The sequence below is a fragment of the Lepisma saccharinum genome, chromosome 13 (genome assembly GCF_977018435.1).
Source record: "Lepisma saccharinum chromosome 13, izLepSacc3.1, whole genome shotgun sequence".
Taxonomy (NCBI): Eukaryota; Metazoa; Arthropoda; class Insecta; order Zygentoma; family Lepismatidae; genus Lepisma; species Lepisma saccharinum.
The window spans coordinates 59887455-59906496 of NC_139241.1; the positions used below are offsets into that span (position 1 = coordinate 59887455).

The window sequence follows — 19042 nt, forward strand, 5'->3', positions numbered from 1 at the left end:
TTGTCCCTCTGCGGACTATTTGGGCACGATATTTTTAACATATCACTTACGCATCTTCCTTCTCCAAATCTTGAAGACGTTCCTCACCCATTACCGGTGTGGAAACAACACTCAGTCCTTGTCTCACAAATGTGTGATCACCAAAATTTTACGGGAAAAGATTATCCCTTCTCTTCACCAACAAGCTTCTTCCGCTCCATCTTTTCCAGAATCAACCGCTTTTTTTCTTCCTCTTCTTCTAACCTGTACCACCGTCTTTTTTGTACAACAGATTTAACTCGGATAATTTGTTAGTTAAAATAGTTGTATATTATCACAATACTTGCAGATGCATATGTCCAAGATATTTTTGTAATAAACATTTGAACAAACTGTCTATCTTTATTCATGCGATAGCATGGAGAATATTACGCTGTAAATTTTATAGGTTTTCGCCATCACTGCAAATTGTCCTTGCGTGCAGCTGCCGTCACATCAAAATGTCCTTGTGCATAGCGAAAGCAAACTGTTTTTGGCGGTAAATTTTACGACAATGAGATCTTCAACAACAAGAGATTAAAATTTGTTACAAAGGCACTTGCAAAAAGATGACTTTGAATTTAACTTCAAAATAACATTCACGTACAATGTGATTAAAGAATTTTACAATTTATAATGACTTACAAATGGTGCCATCTAGCGTTATTTTCTGAACTTCGTATTGTACCGGTTTACGGACGTAAGAAGATTATTTAAATGTTCTCAACATTCATTACATTCTTTTAATATTATGATGCCATATGACAATAACCGTCATATTTGGCGCCCAACAGGGGCTAACCCTTGCCAAAGACCAGTAACATATTATCAATTACTAGGTTTGGTCAATACTATTTGACTAATCATAAATACATATACTTGTTCTTAAACAGTCACATAGTTACAGACTCATTACACTTATATACACTATATATAATTCTAATCATCACCTAGATGATTCTTTTATTCTACATGAAGAAGAAACACCGAGCCTTGCAACAGGTGCCTAGCATTCCAGTACAGGATCATTTTACGCTTCAGGCCCCCGCCACGCTATACCGAATTTTGTTCCTGAAAAGTCGCATTCCATTAGAGACTTATGAACGTTATACAGTGCCATTTGTTTTAGAAAGGAAGACTCCCTGGGGCGTATTCGGATTGTGAATATATTTCAACATATTTGAAAGAATGAAGGAAAATCTCAGGTTTTTGATCTTGTATGCTGGTTCGCCGCAGAATTACATCCACTTGACCTCCTGGCCCACCGCAGACTAATTCACACTTAACCCACACGAGACTTTACAAAACCTTAATCCTCTCTTCCCACAACCTTACTTTGATTCCCCTTGCAGGAAGCTTCTTTCTCATCAGCAACCTCAAGTTGCTTCAGCCACTGCTCCACATTCTCTAAATTCAAACCCCTCAAGTTATTCTTCCAAACCACCAACTTGTCCTCTGAGCAATTCCACAATTTACAGTTCTGAATGGATTGGTCAACTATTTGTTCCCCTGTGACACAATCTATCAACGATAGCGTAGAATCTTTGTTGTTTTTTACACAAAGATATGGACCAAGAAAGAGTTCACAATATTTTTTAATCACTTTATCCCCCAAACCGCTCAACGTTTGATTTTTTACAAAGACCAAGGCGCCCTCTTTAATCACTGGTTTACCATTCTCCTTGGCATTAAACTTTATCAACTTACCCCGCCTTTTTTGGTGACTAGTCAGATTGGCCATTACCAATTTGTCATCCCATGTGACATTAGTATCCTGGGCAACTACAGACGACATGTCAACCAGACGCATAGGCACGTTTAGTCTTAACTCAGCCGGAGAATAACCTGTCTGTGACGAAACAGATCCATTCAACAATTTCAATAATTCCGGCACCTTCTCTGGCCACTTGGTATGATTCGAAGAACAGAGCACCCTCATTAAACGATTTAATTCTGAATGGTAACGCTCAACTAAATTTGAGCTCGGGTGATATACGGGAGTGAAAGTCAGTTGTACCCCCCAAGATTTCATAGCATTTCTGAATATATTTGATTTGAACTGAGGTCCATTGTCTGAGACTATTCTTTTAGGAACTCCTAAGTGAACAAAGTAAATGTTTGATAATTTGTTCACGATCGTGTAGGCATTGCTGTTAACAACGGGATAAGCCACTAAATATCTCGTCGCTCCGTCTAACACAGTGAACAAAAACCTTTCTCGTTTTGGCCCCATTATAAACGGACCCTGTAAATCGATGAATAATAACTCTCCAGGCTTATCAGTAAAATGTGACCTGGCTACAAATTTTGACGGATGTTTGTTTGGCTTAGTTCGCTGACACAGATCACAATTTTTTATGTATGTTTTTATGTCAGTCTTCATTCCACTCCAATAGAACGTGCGATAAATTTGAGCTAAAGTTTTGGCCACCCCAAAGTGTCCTTTATCATCATGACAAGCTATTAAAATTTTACCGATTAATTTGACTGGGACGCAAATCCTCAAACGCGAGTTATCATGAAAGTCCTTGATATAGAGAACATCATTCCTCATACAGTACGTTTGACTCCATGATCTCGAACGAGGTTGGACTTTTTGTCCTGTTCCCATCAGGTTGTCAATGATTTCGGATAACTTGTCATCTTGACTTTGTAAACTTATCAACTCTTCTTTCGTGAACACTTCCTGATCTGTTTGTGCACAAGGAGATACATTTATCCTAAATTGTGAATCAGAAATGTCGGGAAAGCTCCTACTAAGAGTGTCTGCCAAAATATTGTCTGCGCCTTTACAATATTGAACAACGAAAGAATACTGTTGAATTTGGATAAACCACCTCGTCAGTCTGGCGTTCCAAGAATGTGCTGATTCTAACCAGGTGAGGGATTTATGATCGGAAACTACAACAAACTGTCTGCCTTTTAGGAAGGAGGAAAATTTATCAATCGTGTACAAAATAGCCAATACTTCTATTTCGGTGGAAGTGTACGATTTCTCATAGGACTTCAACAGTCGGCTGACAAAACCTAAGGGTTTGACGTTACCGTCAATAAGCTGATAACAGTAACCACCTACCCCAATTAGGGAAGCGTCTGTTTGAATGTAAAATGTTCTTTCAAAGTTGGGATAGCTCAGAGTGACCTCTTGGACGACCAAAGCTTTTAACATCTTGAGCGCTTTATCCGCTTCCATGGTCCAATGCCACTTGGTCTTTTGTTTCAACAACTCGTATAAAGGGTGAGCCACAAGTGCATAATTGGGTATATACTTAGATAACCAATTAAAACATCCCAACAATCGCTGAAGCTGTTTCAAGTTTTCAGGTTTGCGTAGCTGGACTATACTTTCCACGTACATAGGATCTTTTTTAAAGCCACAGGTAGTGACTATGTGTCCCAGAAATTTAAATTCCTGTACGGAAAACTTGCATTTCCCTAATTTTAAGGTAAATCCTGCCCGCTGCAACCTTTCCAGTACCAAACCTACATGCTTCATGTGCGATTCGAAGTCTTTTGATTGGATAATTATGTCATCAACGTACACTACTACAAAATCCATAAATGATCCAAGGACCCGATTCATGACATCAACAAATATGGCCGTGCCATTCACTGATCCAAAAACTACTCTCTTAAATTGGTACAAAATTCATTCAAAGGCAAAGGCCGTATACTTACGACTACTTTCATGAAGAGGAACTTGCCAATACGCATTTCCCAAGTCAAGTGAGGTGAAGTACTTGCAGCCAATGAACGACGTCAACAAGTCATTAATTCTCATGGGAGCAAGTTGCATCGGTTTCACGTGGGAATTTACTTTCTTCAGATCGACACATAGACGAATTTCCCCGTTGGGTTTTGGCACAACTAGCAGAGGCGAACGATGTTCTGAGACAGAAAGTTCAATTACCCCCCAAGCCAACATTACATTCAGTTGTTGCTTTACCTTATCCCTATAGGCATATGGGATAGGATAATTTCGTGCCACGATTGGTTCGTCTGTGTCTACCTCCATCCGATGCACGTATTCGGTACATAAACCCGGTTTATCAGTAAACATCAGCTGGAAGTCATAGAGTACATCGATCAAACGTGAATCTAATTTTCTACCTTCATCTAAAGAGGCGTTTATTTTATTTTCAAAGTTTGATCGCTCAAGTTTCGAAGGTTCTGCCACGAAGGACATGTTGGCAACTGACAAATCTTGCTCATTAGACATTATGTCAGCAAGTGGAGTGAACTTCAAAAGTGTCCTGCCATTTGGAGTTTGGTAAAACAAAGCCTCAACATCGAAGTTCAATTCCCCATGTATACCGTATATAACATCTAATCCTAATATGATGGGTACATTTAGTTTTTTGACAACCACAAATTGCACATAAAATTCATAACTCACTAAATTGACATTCAATCGCGTAATACCCTCTACCGATTTAGACTTCGTGCCCAAATAATCAATTAACTTAATACTTGACGCCTACTCCAACCTAGGCCGCGAGACCGACGATGATATCAATTTCCAGGTGTCGTAAGCCAGGAGGCTCAGTTCCGCACCACTATCACAGAGGGCTACGAACGGTTCACCCATAATAGAAACATTGATCATTGCAGATCCACATCTTTGATTACTAGTATTAATTGGCGTTATAGAATTTATTGATTCCCCCAGATCAAACTCATCAATACCCTCCTCTATATTTACAAATAATATGGCAGATGACTTTAATTTGCCCTCACCCCCTGCCCGTTGGTAAGGGTCCTTTGTCGGTTTTCCGACCTCGACGTTTCCTTTCTATTTACTGGAAATTCTTCGATCGCATGGATCTCAGCTTCAACCACGAGTTGAGACGCTTGTTTGAAGTTAGTACGGCCCAAAACGTTAAATACACCCCTACTTCGAAGAAGGTCCACCACCCGGGCCATTCCTGCTCTGTTCCAGTGAATTTTATCGATCTTGCCTCGCGAGGGATTCCCTAAATATTCTTCATACAAATCACCCCGAATTTCATTTTGCTCTGTGAAGAACAAAGGCACAATGTCAACTACCCTAACATTTTTTCCATTAAGGAACGACATGATAAGCTCATTGATGCTCTGCCACTTTCTCCACACACTGGTACCTTTGTCGCGCATAATCCGTGCCAGTGGAGGTATCGTTAGCCAATGTATTTCCTTTGTCCTTTTAGACAAAAGATCCAACGTCTGCAATAAACTTTGCTTAATAGCTTCTTCAGACCTAAACTTGAGAATATCATTTGTCCCAATTAATATAACTACCGAGTCAGACAGCTTTTGACAAGACCGAAGTCTTTCGTTTAACTGTTCAGCAGTTTGACCACTGATCGTTAATCCTACGCCGCGGTTGCCCCTCTGATCACATTCAATTCTACAACTTGTATGATTTTGAGCTAACCTTAGCAACATGCTGTCCCCTACTAGTTGTTTATTTTCCAACAATGGTGACAACGAGTAAGATTTAGATAATGCATCTGAACCTGTACTAGTAGACACCGAAGCACTTGTGCTCTTGGGAGGATCTATATTTACCGACCTCACATCACCTCCTACAACGTGAGGGGTAACTTGTTTCCCAACGACTTGTCATTTGATGTAGACACCTTGTTTAAATGGCGTGATTTGGACTTTGGACTTCTATACCACAGCCTATCCCCGTTTGAAGGAGGACTACTTGGCAATTGGTTATCCCCCAGATTCTTTTCTTCAGAGCTAGGTGACCCTAACGCCACCATATTTACTCCGCCCCTTTGACCCTTTACCTTAGGAGAAGAAGGCCAATCCCTTTTTACTGATACATCCTTTAGCGACTCAAAGTTTTCAATTACATGAATTGCCTCCGAGAACGACGATATGTCCTGCATTACAAAGTGCTCTTTTAGTTTATAAGGTAAAAGAATGCCCATTTGCGCAATAATCTGCGACTCTTCGGCTTTAGGTTGGATCGTACGCAGGAGTTTAAAGTTTTTTGAGAAAAACTGTAAGACGCTCTCCTCCGAGGTTTTGATATATGGCGCATTCAGAATTTTAGCCAAACATGAACTTTTCCACCTAGAACTCTCATAGTAGTTTATGAATTCTTTCTTGAAAAGATCATATGTTGTAACGTGATCCTTCCGTTCCGCAAACCAAAGCTTGGCGCTTTCTGTTAACAATTTTGGGACATGCTTTATGTATTGCCCATCCTCTACCCCATAAAGCTCTAGCAGCTCCTCAACCTTCTCCAGGAATTCGGATGGAGTTACTGTAGTTATTAACCCACTGAATTTTGGAAATTTCATTAAGTCCTGAGGTTTTATACTAAAGACTTTCGCTTGAGTGTTTCTGTTATTATCGTTAGTGTTAGAGCGTACCAGATTATCCTTTATTACCTTTGTCCGAGGTTCTACTAATCCTTGCAACCCTTTCATTTTTGCCTTCCCATGCCTGGTCTTAATGTAACTCTTCTTCTTTGACGTCAGATAGCAATCACCCGACCTATCCGCCTCACTTAAGGAATCTACATTTTCAGGCTGAGTGGACCTGAAGTGGTTGAATTTTGAACACCTAAGTGCAGAATCTCCATCTGATTCTTCAGTAGAAGTGGCTTTGTCTACACCATGCTTCCTTAACGCCTCCGACTCCGAGTAATGACAACCAACCCGCCTTACTTCGATCCCATCAGCATTTGGCTTTACGAGATCCTGATCAGAGCCCCTAGACTCCCACCTATCCAAGACCCCATTGAACCTTGCCAAAGAACTTTCCATCGATCTTAATGTTAACAATACATCAGCCGGTAAACTATTCATCCCTGCAGCACTATCCTCAACCCCGTACAACGAACCCCTCGGAGTTCCCTGAACCGATGAAAAAACTTCCTTCTTGACTACGGTTAAGTCACTATCACTGACAGCCTTTACTACCTTCTTTCCTTCAACAATCCGAACCGACGGAGTCTTCCTTACTACTACTCTATCCATCACTTTCTCCACAACCTGTTCCTCCAACAATTTAAAACTATTTTCATTATCCAATTTTAACTGTTGTATTGCCTGCTGCACACCCTGTACTTCCGAGTCTAGTCTTTTAGCCAACCCCTCATGCTTCTTTTCTAATCTCTCGGCTCTACTCATACATTCAATCCTGTACTGGGATACTGACAATGCAAGCTCTTGAAGACCTTCACTTGTCTTCATAGTGTCTTGTTTTAACTCCAACATGGATTTATTGGTATGAGATATCAACTCAGATTTCATTAGCTCTGTGTTTTCTCTGGACGCCTGATTACTTTCCTTAATAAACAAAAGCAAGGTGTCCAGAGTCACAGGCTCCTGTTCAGTTCCCATATTCGTTTCCTATACTTAATCTTTACTAATTTGAATTACCCCTTCCAAACTATCTTAATAAGACAAGTTTAAACAAACAACAAAAGGAACTTAATTCCAACTTATTTACTTTAACTTTTTTTTATTTAAACTTATTTATTTGACTTTTTGTTTAAACTTATTTGTTTAAACTTATTTATTTTAATCTTACCCCAGCATCAAACGCTCCACCCTGAGTCTCATGGATCTTATTTATGACGCTCCAGGAGAACTGAGAACTCCAACCGGTATTATCCCTTACTTTGGAGGAAGCCCCCCCACAGGTCACTCTCGCAGCGCCTGAAAGCGCAGGTGGGAGGAAATTTGCCGGGGGAGATCAACTACCCCAAATAAAATATGACGTCAGAAACCCCATCTAAGTATACGTAATTTTCGTATGACGCTCCAGGAGAACTGAGAACCCCAACCAGTATTTTTCCTTTGTTTTGGAGGAAGCCCCCCCACAGGTCACTCTGAATAAAATTTAAATTACCATAAATCCTTTACCACTTATGGTATTTAATGCACTCTCAATGAGTTACAAACACACTGTACACAGTTCAACTATTAATCATAGAAAAATACAAGATTCTTGTTTCTTTAACAAAGAATGCTCTAACCAGATAATGAAAACGTCGCCTGTCAGTTGATGTACATCATGACATTGCACACGATTTTTGTGTAATTTATCTTGCAACACACGCCTCACACGAATGCATGCATATTTGTACACTGTTAATTTTTTGTAGATCTACCTAATTTGCGTCGACATGAGCTCATGCTAAAAGTTTGGAAAACAGCAGCTTACCTTCTGTAGCCGGGAAAAGACGCCATGCCGTTGTCCCTCTGCGGACTATTTGGGCACGATATTTTTAACATATCACTTACGCATCTTCCTTCTCCAAATCTTGAAGACGTTCCTCACCCATTACCGGTGTGGAAACAACACTCAGTCCTTGTCTCACAAATGTGTGATCACCAAAATTTTACGGGAAAAGATTATCCCTTCTCTTCACCAACAAGCTTCTTCCGCTCCATCTTTTCCAGAATCAACCGCTTTTTTTCTTCCTCTTCTTCTAACCTGTACCACCGTCTTTTTTGTACAACAGATTTAACTCGGATAATTTGTTAGTTAAAATAGTTGTATATTATCACAATACTTGCAGATGCATATGTCCAAGATATTTTTGTAATAAACGTTTGAACAAACTGTCTATCTTTATTCATGCGATAGCATGGAGAATATTACGCTGTAAATTTTATAGGTTTTCGCCATCACTGCAAATTGTCCTTGCGTGCAGCTGCCGTCACATCAAAATGTCCTTGTGCATAGCGAAAGCAAACTGTTTTTGGCGGTAAATTTTACGACAATGAGATCTTCAACAACAAGAGATTAAAATTTGTTACAAAGGCACTTGCAAAAAGATGACTTTGAATTTAACTTCAAAATAACATTCACGTACAATGTGATTAAAGAATTTTACAATTTATAATGACTTACAAATGGTGCCATCTAGCGTTATTTTCTGAACTTCGTATTGTACCGGTTTACGGACGTAAGTAGATTATTTAAATGTTCTCAACATTCATTACATTCTTTTAATATTATGATGCCATATGACAATAACCGTCATACTGTTAAAATTATTCGTGACATCATTTGCTCCAAATACTATACATGAATCTTCTCAAAATCTCAGCATGTTTAATATTCTCTTTCACAAGAAATTTGATTATAAACTGCTGTTCTACACTGCTCACTAGAGTGCTGCATGGGACCACATTCACTCGCTCAAACTCGTTCGAGTCTCCCAACAGCACTTTCAACTTAAAACCCATACATACAAGTAAACCACTCTATGCAATTACAATTCCGAATAATAATTCCATATATTATTATGTAATACTCAAATACAACACATATGAAAGTACGCAATATCTACAGACCGAAACGTAAAATGGATACACATGCTGACAGACCTGCCTAAGCAATTGCAAATATCGTATCACAGCACAGCAAGTACGTGTACATCATTGTTCACTTACCAAAAAGGATAATCATATTCTGCGGAATAATAAAATGTAGTTATAACATTCAATCGAACATCAGTAAGTGACAGTAATCATAGAAACATAAAATGACAGCCTAGGCAGTTTCAGCCCATCATCTATTTCATTATCACATCTCGGTAAGATATACAAAACTGCATTTTTACATGGAGATGATTACTATCTTCACTTAACTTCACAATCCATAATTGAGTGCCCACTACCACAGACAAATGACGGAAATACGTGTAGTAATAGGGTTCAAGAGTTCGAGTGTATTTCGACGTTCGAGCATTTTTCGCTCGAGCGGTACACCTATCAATTCTGTATGCCATCTAGCGTTGCCCATGCAAACTATTTGCCACTCGAGCAAAAAAAAGCTCACTGCAGCATTCTACTGCTTACCGTCATATTTGTTACAACCGCTGCACATGTGCCCAATACCTTGTGCTGGGTGTTGGTACTCATGAAAGATTATGTTACATCCTCTGCATGTTTCATCGTGCTACAGTAGCCAGGTCCAAACTTTGCATAGAGCAGGTTCGGCAGTGCTTACTACATTCTAGGCATGTTAAATGTGGGGCAGGGCCAGAAAATGTCACTCAATTTCCTGTAGGGTGTTTTTAGGTCCATTGGCACCCAATGGGGAGAGACCTGCTAAATTCTCACATTTTGAAAATTTTGGACTAGTGCTACAGTTTATCATGGATTTTTTTGATTTTTTTTGTGCACAGAAGTCTCAGTCAATCATGAACAACCCTTGTATATGTAGATTTAATTTTCTTGCAGTTAGTTAAAAATTTAAAAATTGATATCTACTCTTTACTACCACAGACAGATATGCACACTAATCAAGATTACATTGCATTAAGATGAATAAAAATTATATTTTGCACGTAACACTGATTTGGTGCTGATGATTTATATATGAAGTAAATGGGAGATACGTTTAAGGTAAGATCATGCACTTCTTTATACAAAAGATTAACGATACTCACAGGATTGTACAAATAGCCCTCACTCTTGTCATCTATTATGGCCAATCTACTGCCACTGGCTTCAGCATACAGTTCTCTAATGCCCACGCTGTGACGATACTCATTTATCATCTTCCAGTCTTCAATGAAAAAGTAAAATATGCTCCCCATCTAAAAGATGAATCATAGTTATGATATAGCTAATATTCTGACTGGGCTGATTTGACATCAGAGAGTGAACAGTAGTACTAGATCACTGTAATATTTTTACACAACAATGGTCACAAGATATTTTCAAATATAAAATAAGAATATATTTTCTAAAAGCTATCTCCTGGTAATTAGCATGTTCAGGTGTATTACTTAAATAAATACAAGCATTCTTTCACCCCCCGACTCAAGTATTTTATAATTAACCCTTTAATTGATTGATTGACTTTATTTTACTTCGCTTTTTGTGCCACTTTTTGGATAATTTGCGAAGATGGGGATGAGCGATGACATGATGAAATTATTGAATGGACACTCACAAACATCCATGCCCAGGCTGGGATTCGTACCGGGACTCGTGGCATCATAGCACAATGTGCTAACCACTCCGGCATGGTGGCCGACAATTAATTAACCCCTTAAGTTTGGATGGTGAATATATATGCCCCCTGACGTTGAAAACATAACAATCACGTTAGGTGAAATTATGCTCGCTGTAGTAAAAAAAAACAGTAGCAGAAGAGGGAGATGAAAAAGAAGAAGAAGAAAGAATATAAGTTAGATGTAAGAAAAGTTGTCTGCTTTTATGCGGTGTAGTTCATGTACAATAGACAACCGAAATATGGCTCAAAAATGAAGTTTGTATGACGAGGACATTGAGTTGTAATTGCTTTTGTCAAGTTTTATTTTTAAGTCCACTTTATGCACATATAGGCAAATCAGGACTGGACCTACTGTTTAAAGTTCAATCAGAACTACCTCCACTGGGTATAGAACCTGGTACTCCTTGATTACAAGGCAACAATGTTACCACTATGCCATTAGGGAATCAAAGAGTTGCACTTGTTGATCTTTGAAAGCAGTGACTGTCAATGAAGAAGAAGGAAGTGATGAATCAGAATTTTGCTTTAGAAAATCCATTTTTCAGTAGTGACTTGTTTGGAAAATTCCACACTTAGGGGATTAAAAGAAAATACCCACTCATGACCGGATCAAGAAAGTGTGGGGCGTTACCCCCACACCCCCTATACGCCTTCATGGCGTGGTGCTATGCACAGGGGAACACTTTACCTTTTACCTTTTTTTATGTTTGGTTTCCATTGTGGATTCTGTCCACTCTGAATAATGAAAGTTTGATGCTCTTAATTCAATATATATCAGGGTTAGAGCAATATCAAATTTTTGCCTATATCAATAATATATCAATAAAATTTATCAATATATCAAGATTCTAATGATCTGATATAACATTCATTCAACCAAGTAATTTCATTAACTTTGCCTCAGACGAAGAAACTGCATACAGTTCTTAGACATTCACTATACAAAATCATGATACACAAATTGTACAAAGGTTTATAAAGATGACAGCTATCAGAGCAAAGCAACAGGCAACAAGCAAAATGTGTCACTTGGAAACAAACCTTCAGAAATAAATGCAACGTAATGTACTGACATAACCCAACAAGCAGCATGTGTCACTCTGACTAGGCTGTTTTCTCAGCAGCATGCACTGTCTCTTTGGTCTCTGTTGATCTCGCTTGTACACTCAACAGCACAAGAAACAGTAATCGAATTGTCCATGACCATTTTCGTTCAGTCTGTTTTATACAGGGTGGTGCAAAAAGAATGCATGTTTTTGGAATAAGTGTAGCGTCGTTGATTTTCAAGATACAAATGTTTTATTAATGTCAAAACCATTGGTAAGAAATGCAGTTTGGATAGGTGTACAGTGATGATTTAAGTATGGAAGATGATGTCATTGTTGCTACACACATCCAGAGCCTCACCTCAAAGTTCTGCAATGCCCTTGCCAACATTTTGTTTGGCACAGCTGTAATTCCTTCACGAATGGCAACTTTCAGCTGAACAAGGTTTTCGACTTGAGGTAACCCCACAGAAAGAAGTCACAGACAGACAAATCTGGGGAGTGTGGGGTCCAAAAGACATTGCCGAAACGTGAGATTACATGGTGGGGACGGCAACAATGATGTCATCCTTCCGACATCATCTTTCATACTTAAATCATCACTGTACACCAATCCAAACTGCATTTCTTACCGATGGTTTTGATGTTAATAAAATGTTTGTATCTTGAAAATCAACGACGCTACACTTATTCCAAAAAACATGCATTCTTTTTGCGCCACCCTGTACAATGTAATGATAATGAATTGAAATAAAAATGTCAATATGCAGAGGACAATACCTGTTTCGAATCAATAGAATTTTATTTCTTAAAACAACACAGGATGTAGAATAAAAAAGTAATGAAAATAATGATGGACAATTTCACTGCTATTATCTATGTCGTTGACTGTATAATGATAACAGGCAGGTAAGTCCATTTTATGAACAGATAGGCTAATTGGGACTGGGCCTACAGTTTAAAGTAGGATCCGAACCACTGTGCCATGTACCTCTCCATGGGTACCGAACCTGCGACACGTCACTTCAATCTCAAAGCTGCCAATATTCATAAAAATAACAATAAAATGACAGAATTTAAATCTTTGCAATGATCCATATAGGCACATTTTATATAATTATTATTAGTAACAAAATAATAAGAAAAGTTTGTTTGAGTTAGTCCACTTTATGCACAGAACCTACAGTTTAAAGTAGGATTCAAACCACTGTGTGCCTCCACCTGGTACCAAACCTGGGACAAGGAGATGACAAATAAGAAATGTTGTTTCTTCAATGGATTTTTAAATTTGTTTAACGTTTTGACATAATCAATATAAATATTTTTCAAAGAGTCCATAATACAATGAAATGTAACGTGGTCACAAAAGATAAAGGGTAATAATATTATAATATCATTTAGTGGCTGGTTTCAAAAACACACAGCCTTGTACTTTGTTATAATATTGTTGCATTTTACCCTTTGTAATTAACATTACATTTCACAGTATTTTTGAATCTTAAAAAAAAAATGTAAGTGCAATACATTGAACGTTAAGCAATTTTGAAAATTTCAGCCACTGAAGAAACAAGAAGCAAAAGCTCTTATTAATAACAATTATAAAATGACACAATTCTGCACTAAATAACAGACAATTTTTAGAAATAACACATTGATAATATTATCAGCAATTTCAACAATAAACAGTTACGAGGGACGTTCATTAAAGATTTCCCCTGACCCAGTTCTAGTTAATGTAGAATACTGAAATTGTGTAATGATACATATGTGCATAGGTCATGAGGTAATTTGCAATTCTGAACTCCGCTTAGTTTTTCTCTTACAAGTACTGAATTGAGACAAGGTGTAGTGATGGATCCAGTGGAATACCAAGCAGTCATCCAGTTTCTTTACTTGAGAGGCCGCACACCAAAGGAAATGTTTGATGAGATGAAAGTGACCTATGGAGAGGATGCCCCATCGTCAGACATAGTGAAGCACTGGCATTGTCAGTTCAAGCGTGGGCGGACTTCAGTAGAAACAACCCCATTCCTGGGCGACCCCAGTCAACCATTGACAAAGATGCCATTGGGCAAGTGAAAGCCGCCATCTTGGAGGATCGCTGCATAACCATTCGCCAACTAGCTGAAGATGTCAAGATCAGTGTGAGGTCTGTGGGAAAAATCATCCATGGCCATTTGCACATGAGGAAGGTGTATGCCCGATGGGTTCCTTGGCTACTCACACCTTTCCAAATGCAGGAACGAGTCCCATGCTCCCAGGCTAATTTGACCATGTGCCACGAAAACCAGGAGGAACTTTTTGACAGACTAATCACCCAGGGTGAAACGTGGATCCATCACTACGACTCAGAGACCAAGGCCCAGTCAAAGCAATGGAAGCATCCTGACTCACCACCACCAAAGAAGGCCCGTGTCCAACTCTCAGCGGGCAAAGTGATGCTCATGGTTTTTTGGGACCAGCATGGAGTAGTTATGATGGATTTCCTGGCGAAGGGTACCACAAATACCAGGACGTACTACGCTTCACTGCTGCAGAAATTGCGGAAGGCCATCAAAACCAAGAGGCGTGCATGCTGACCAAAGGCGTCCACATCCTGCAAGACAACGCTCCAGTTCACAACTCGAATGTTGCCCAGACAGAAGCACGGTCCTGCGAATATGAAATCCTTCCTCATCTCCCGTACTCTCCTGACCTCGCACCATCAGACTTCCACCCTTCCCAACCATGAAGTCACTTCTGAAGGGGACGCACTTCCACGACGATGAAACGTTGATTTCTGAGGTCAAGTCATGACTTCTGGAGCAACATGCAGACTTCTACAAACAAGGTCTCCACGGGTACATAAAGCGATGGGAAAAGTGTGTGGCCATTGGTGGTTCCTATGTAGAGGACTAATGTCTGTACCAATTTTCATTTATCTCCGTCCACGGGAACTGGTTCAGGGGAAATCTTTAATGAACGTCCCTCGTATGTCCATATCAATACTCACAATGTGCCAATAAATCAGTCCCTTCCCTCTTACATTCATTCAAAGTGTTCAAGACAATGAAACAAATACATAACCAGACTTACATCTGTGCCATAGATGAGGAAGTCCTGCGTAAGAGCATGGCAGTTGATGCTGACCTCCTGGCCTTCAGTGTCCGGGAAGATTTTGGTTTCTCTTTCCTCGCTATCAACAGCCTCCCCTTCAATCTGGAACAAATATGGCAACATTCTCTGTTAATGCTTAGTACAAAGGAATTTCTCCAAGAATGTATGCAGAACAAAGGCATCCCACACAATTGAAGTGACAAAAGTACCTAGCCATACATTCAGAGCAGAAACACAATTTAAATTAACTTCTTACACAAATATACATTAATGCCATATCAAACAATATTAAGGAAAATTTATCAAAGGAATGCAGGAAACCAGGAGTGGGAACTCAATATAAATGAGGGTTGTTTGAAATACTTGGGAAATTTCCACAAGTCATTAAGTGGCATCACTAGAGGCATGAACATTTTGTTTTTGGTGAAACCACGAAATTTGAAATAATACACTGTAATTTTCATTTTCTGTTTTTGAAAGGTGTGAGGTGTATTTTTCTACAATGTTTAGTCACGAAATGAAGCAAAATAAACTCCTAAACCTGAAGTTTATTTACCAACGTAACACTTTCTGAAGTCTGAATTACCCTGCGAGTTGTCAAAATTACGGAAAATTGATCAATTCTGCTGCAAATATGGACTCAATTTCACAGGAATAAACATATTACATTGATAATTATATAAATGTTCTATTAGAAGGGAAATGTTTCTTTCGTGTAATAAGTGTAGTTTTTAAAATCAAAGTTAGTGTTTTGTTCACCATTTTAACACCAAAATGCTATTTTTATACCACTTCTGATCCTGAAATATGCCCAGTTTTTGCACCGAAATCTTTATGTTTTATTCCCCATAAATATGGATTTCTAAGCATCACTGTTTAAGCACAAAATATTTGTTTTACACAATACTAGTGCAAAATAAATGAAAATTTTGCATTTTGCATGATTTGCAGGATATTTAGCCTCTGCAAAAGTGTTATGCAACATTTTGGTGGACTCTGCAAAGTAGACAAACTATAGAAAAGTATCAGTGGATAACAGTTAATAACCCCCAACCAATACTTTCCAATAAGAATGCTAACCATCATTACATGTATATTTGTGTAATAAATACGTAGATGGCTCTAGTTCAAATGATGATAATAAATAATCCAGAACTTACCATATGCAGTTGAATTTTTCCTTCGTATAGGACTGAGGCATAGTCAGAATTCAACAACATACTCTTAATTGTCCCCAAGTATTCCTTGTCCTTAATGAAATCAGCTCCATTCTCCCCTAGGCCATACAACCAGGCCCTGTTATTCATCCCTGATGCAAAATGATATGGTCCAACTGCTATAAATGAAGGCTCCACCTCCGTTGTGATCGTTATCGAAGGTTCCTAATAAAAATGCAATGATTAGAGCACTTCGGATGTATGCTATATCATTCAGAAAAAAAATCTCTACTTTATCATGTATGTTAAGTTGTGGGTCCTATAAAAGACGAGACTCAATTTTAATTCTCTTCTATCAAGATAGAATGATTACTTGAAGAATGGTAATCAATGTATGTAATGAACTAATATGTTTTAGTATGTGCTATTGAATTTGTCTTTTAGTATTTAGTATATTTTTAGTGTGTAGTGTAACATACAGAAACCTGGTAGTTACATAATACCGGCATTGTCTCGAAATAAGGAAAGACAAGAAAAAGACACACATAAACAAACACATACGTACATTTATCTCAACCTCAGTTCTTGGAAGGTGGTCAAGGTTTTACCCCTTCCCCTTGTCAGTGCAAGTGAACCAGGAAAAACCACAAAACAGGATATCATTGTGGCTTTTGCGATTCCAGGAGTGCTATATGGCCCTGGCGATTCTGGGAAAGAACTTTGAAGACAACAGAATGTCAAAAGTGCATCTGTTCTGGGAAGGGTGCACCAGATGAGTACCAAAGTACCAATCACTTCCTTCAAAGGTGCAAAGGCACCTTTAATTCCTAGAAAGGACTAACTAAGTATACAGGGTGTTTCTAAAGGTCGTTTACAACGCTTGGGAGGTGATTCCTCACACAAAAACAAGCAAAAAGTCTAAGTTCCATTTTTACGACTGAGGCTTCGTTTCCGAGATAGGAGCCTCGCAAAAGGTGACAAAGTGAACGTCACACCTGACTGGGACGAATACTATAACAGATAGAGAGGCGGTTCCAAGGGAATCATAAAGGAATCGTATGTGCTCAGTCCGGAAGTCACTATGAAAAGTTCACTGCACGCATGCGCAATGGAGTCCTCAAAGGAATTGGGGATTTCCAGCAAGAACAATGCATGGAAAGTGTATGTAACGCAGCAAGAAGGACCGTGACAATGAGAAATGCGTTAAAGACAACACATCCCGACCTCAAACATCAAAACATGAGCACGGAACACATAATCCGAAAAGTTGAGCACGGTTGCATACCCCAGTTACACGCGAGGAATGAACGAATCGTGTCATGTGGCATACGAGAGACACATTACTCCACCAGGAGGAGGGAAAGAAAAACACAATATCAGATGATTGCGACAACGTGTATTTTTAAACGCGACAACTACGTAATATCCCCACACACACAACAAACAACAAATGCTACAATATCTTACGCACGGACAGTGCGTGTGACTGTACACCAACTGAAGATGTCACTTTCACCACACAAAGGGGGTGGGGAGCAATACCAAGAGTGTTCGCGCGCGATCACTGTGACGTAAAAGAGACCAGTTTTGGAAGCGCTGCGCAGGCAAGTCTGGCTCTCATAGTCTACGTTTGACCTTCATGGCCGCTGTACCCGCGAGAGGAGCTCGAAAGGTTGGTTCTCTCCGGCAGTCGTCCCAATCGTGTTGCAGGTGCTGGGATATGATCAGCAGTTCGCTCTAGGTTGTCATACGCATTGAAGAGTACTAGTATGTTGTATTTAAAGAAGTTGACGTGGTGGAGTGGGCAAGTCAAGTATCGCAACAATTGGTCTTTGGTGTTCGTACGGTGATACGGCCAATTTTTGCAATGTGCCAGTGTTAAACAAAAACGATACTTTGCAGTTCCAGCTCCCTATTACACAGATGGCTGCGTATACGACCCAGCAGTTAGCAGACATGCATCTCATGTATGGGGAGGCACGTGCTAATAGCCATGAGGGAAGTTGTCTTTATGGAGAACACTTTCCACATAAACGTTTACCGTTTCACACCTTCTTTCAGGTAGTGGACAGTCGACTGCGTGAAACAGGGTCAGTCTTACCACCGCGGCAAGACGTTGGAAGACCCCGAAGTGTACGCACATATCAGTTTGCAGAAGATGTGTTAACAGCGGTCGCAGAACATCCTGGCACCAGTACGCACGTGCTCGCTCGGGCACGAAACACGTGTCATGTGAATGTTTGGCGAGTGTTGTCAAAAGAAGGAATGCACCCTTTGAAACTGCAAAAAGTACAAGAACTGTTACCTCGTGACTTTCAACCTCGTATTGAGTTTTGCCAATGGTTGTTGAATCAGCTGGACACAAACCATCACTTCTGGGGAAAGGTATTGTGAGCAGATGAAGCCATTTTCACCAGGATGGATGTCTTCAATAGTAGAAATAGTCATGTCTGAGACTTTGACAACCCACATGCACTTTTTGTGGCCCATCACCTGCACAGGTTTTCAGTGAATGTGTGGTGCGGGATAGTACATGATCATTTAATTGGACCATACATTCTTCCTGTTCGCCTGATTGATCGCACGTAGCATGCATTTCTTAGTGAGGTTCTGCCTGAACTGTTGGAGACCGTACCTTTGGCACTGCGGCAAGAAATGTGGTACTAACACGATGGGACAACAGCTCATATCGATCGTAATGTACGACATTTCCTGCATGACGTGTTTCGTAATAGGTTCAATGGT

At 39.5% G+C, this 19042-nt stretch overlaps 1 protein-coding gene across 1 annotated transcript in view; it reads right to left on the reverse strand.

Moving 5' to 3' along the window:
* Positions 1–19042, reverse strand: part of Oseg6 (intraflagellar transport protein Oseg6) — a 125616-nt gene that overhangs the window by 53428 nt on the left and 53146 nt on the right. Inside the window, exons 8-10 of the mRNA XM_083134247.1 lie at positions 16301–16522; positions 15120–15242; positions 10427–10576 (exon numbers count right to left, since the gene is read on the reverse strand). Of these exons, the coding sequence (XP_082990373.1) occupies positions 10427–10576; positions 15120–15242; positions 16301–16522 (495 nt within the window). The remainder of the gene's footprint in view (positions 1–10426; positions 10577–15119; positions 15243–16300; positions 16523–19042) is intronic.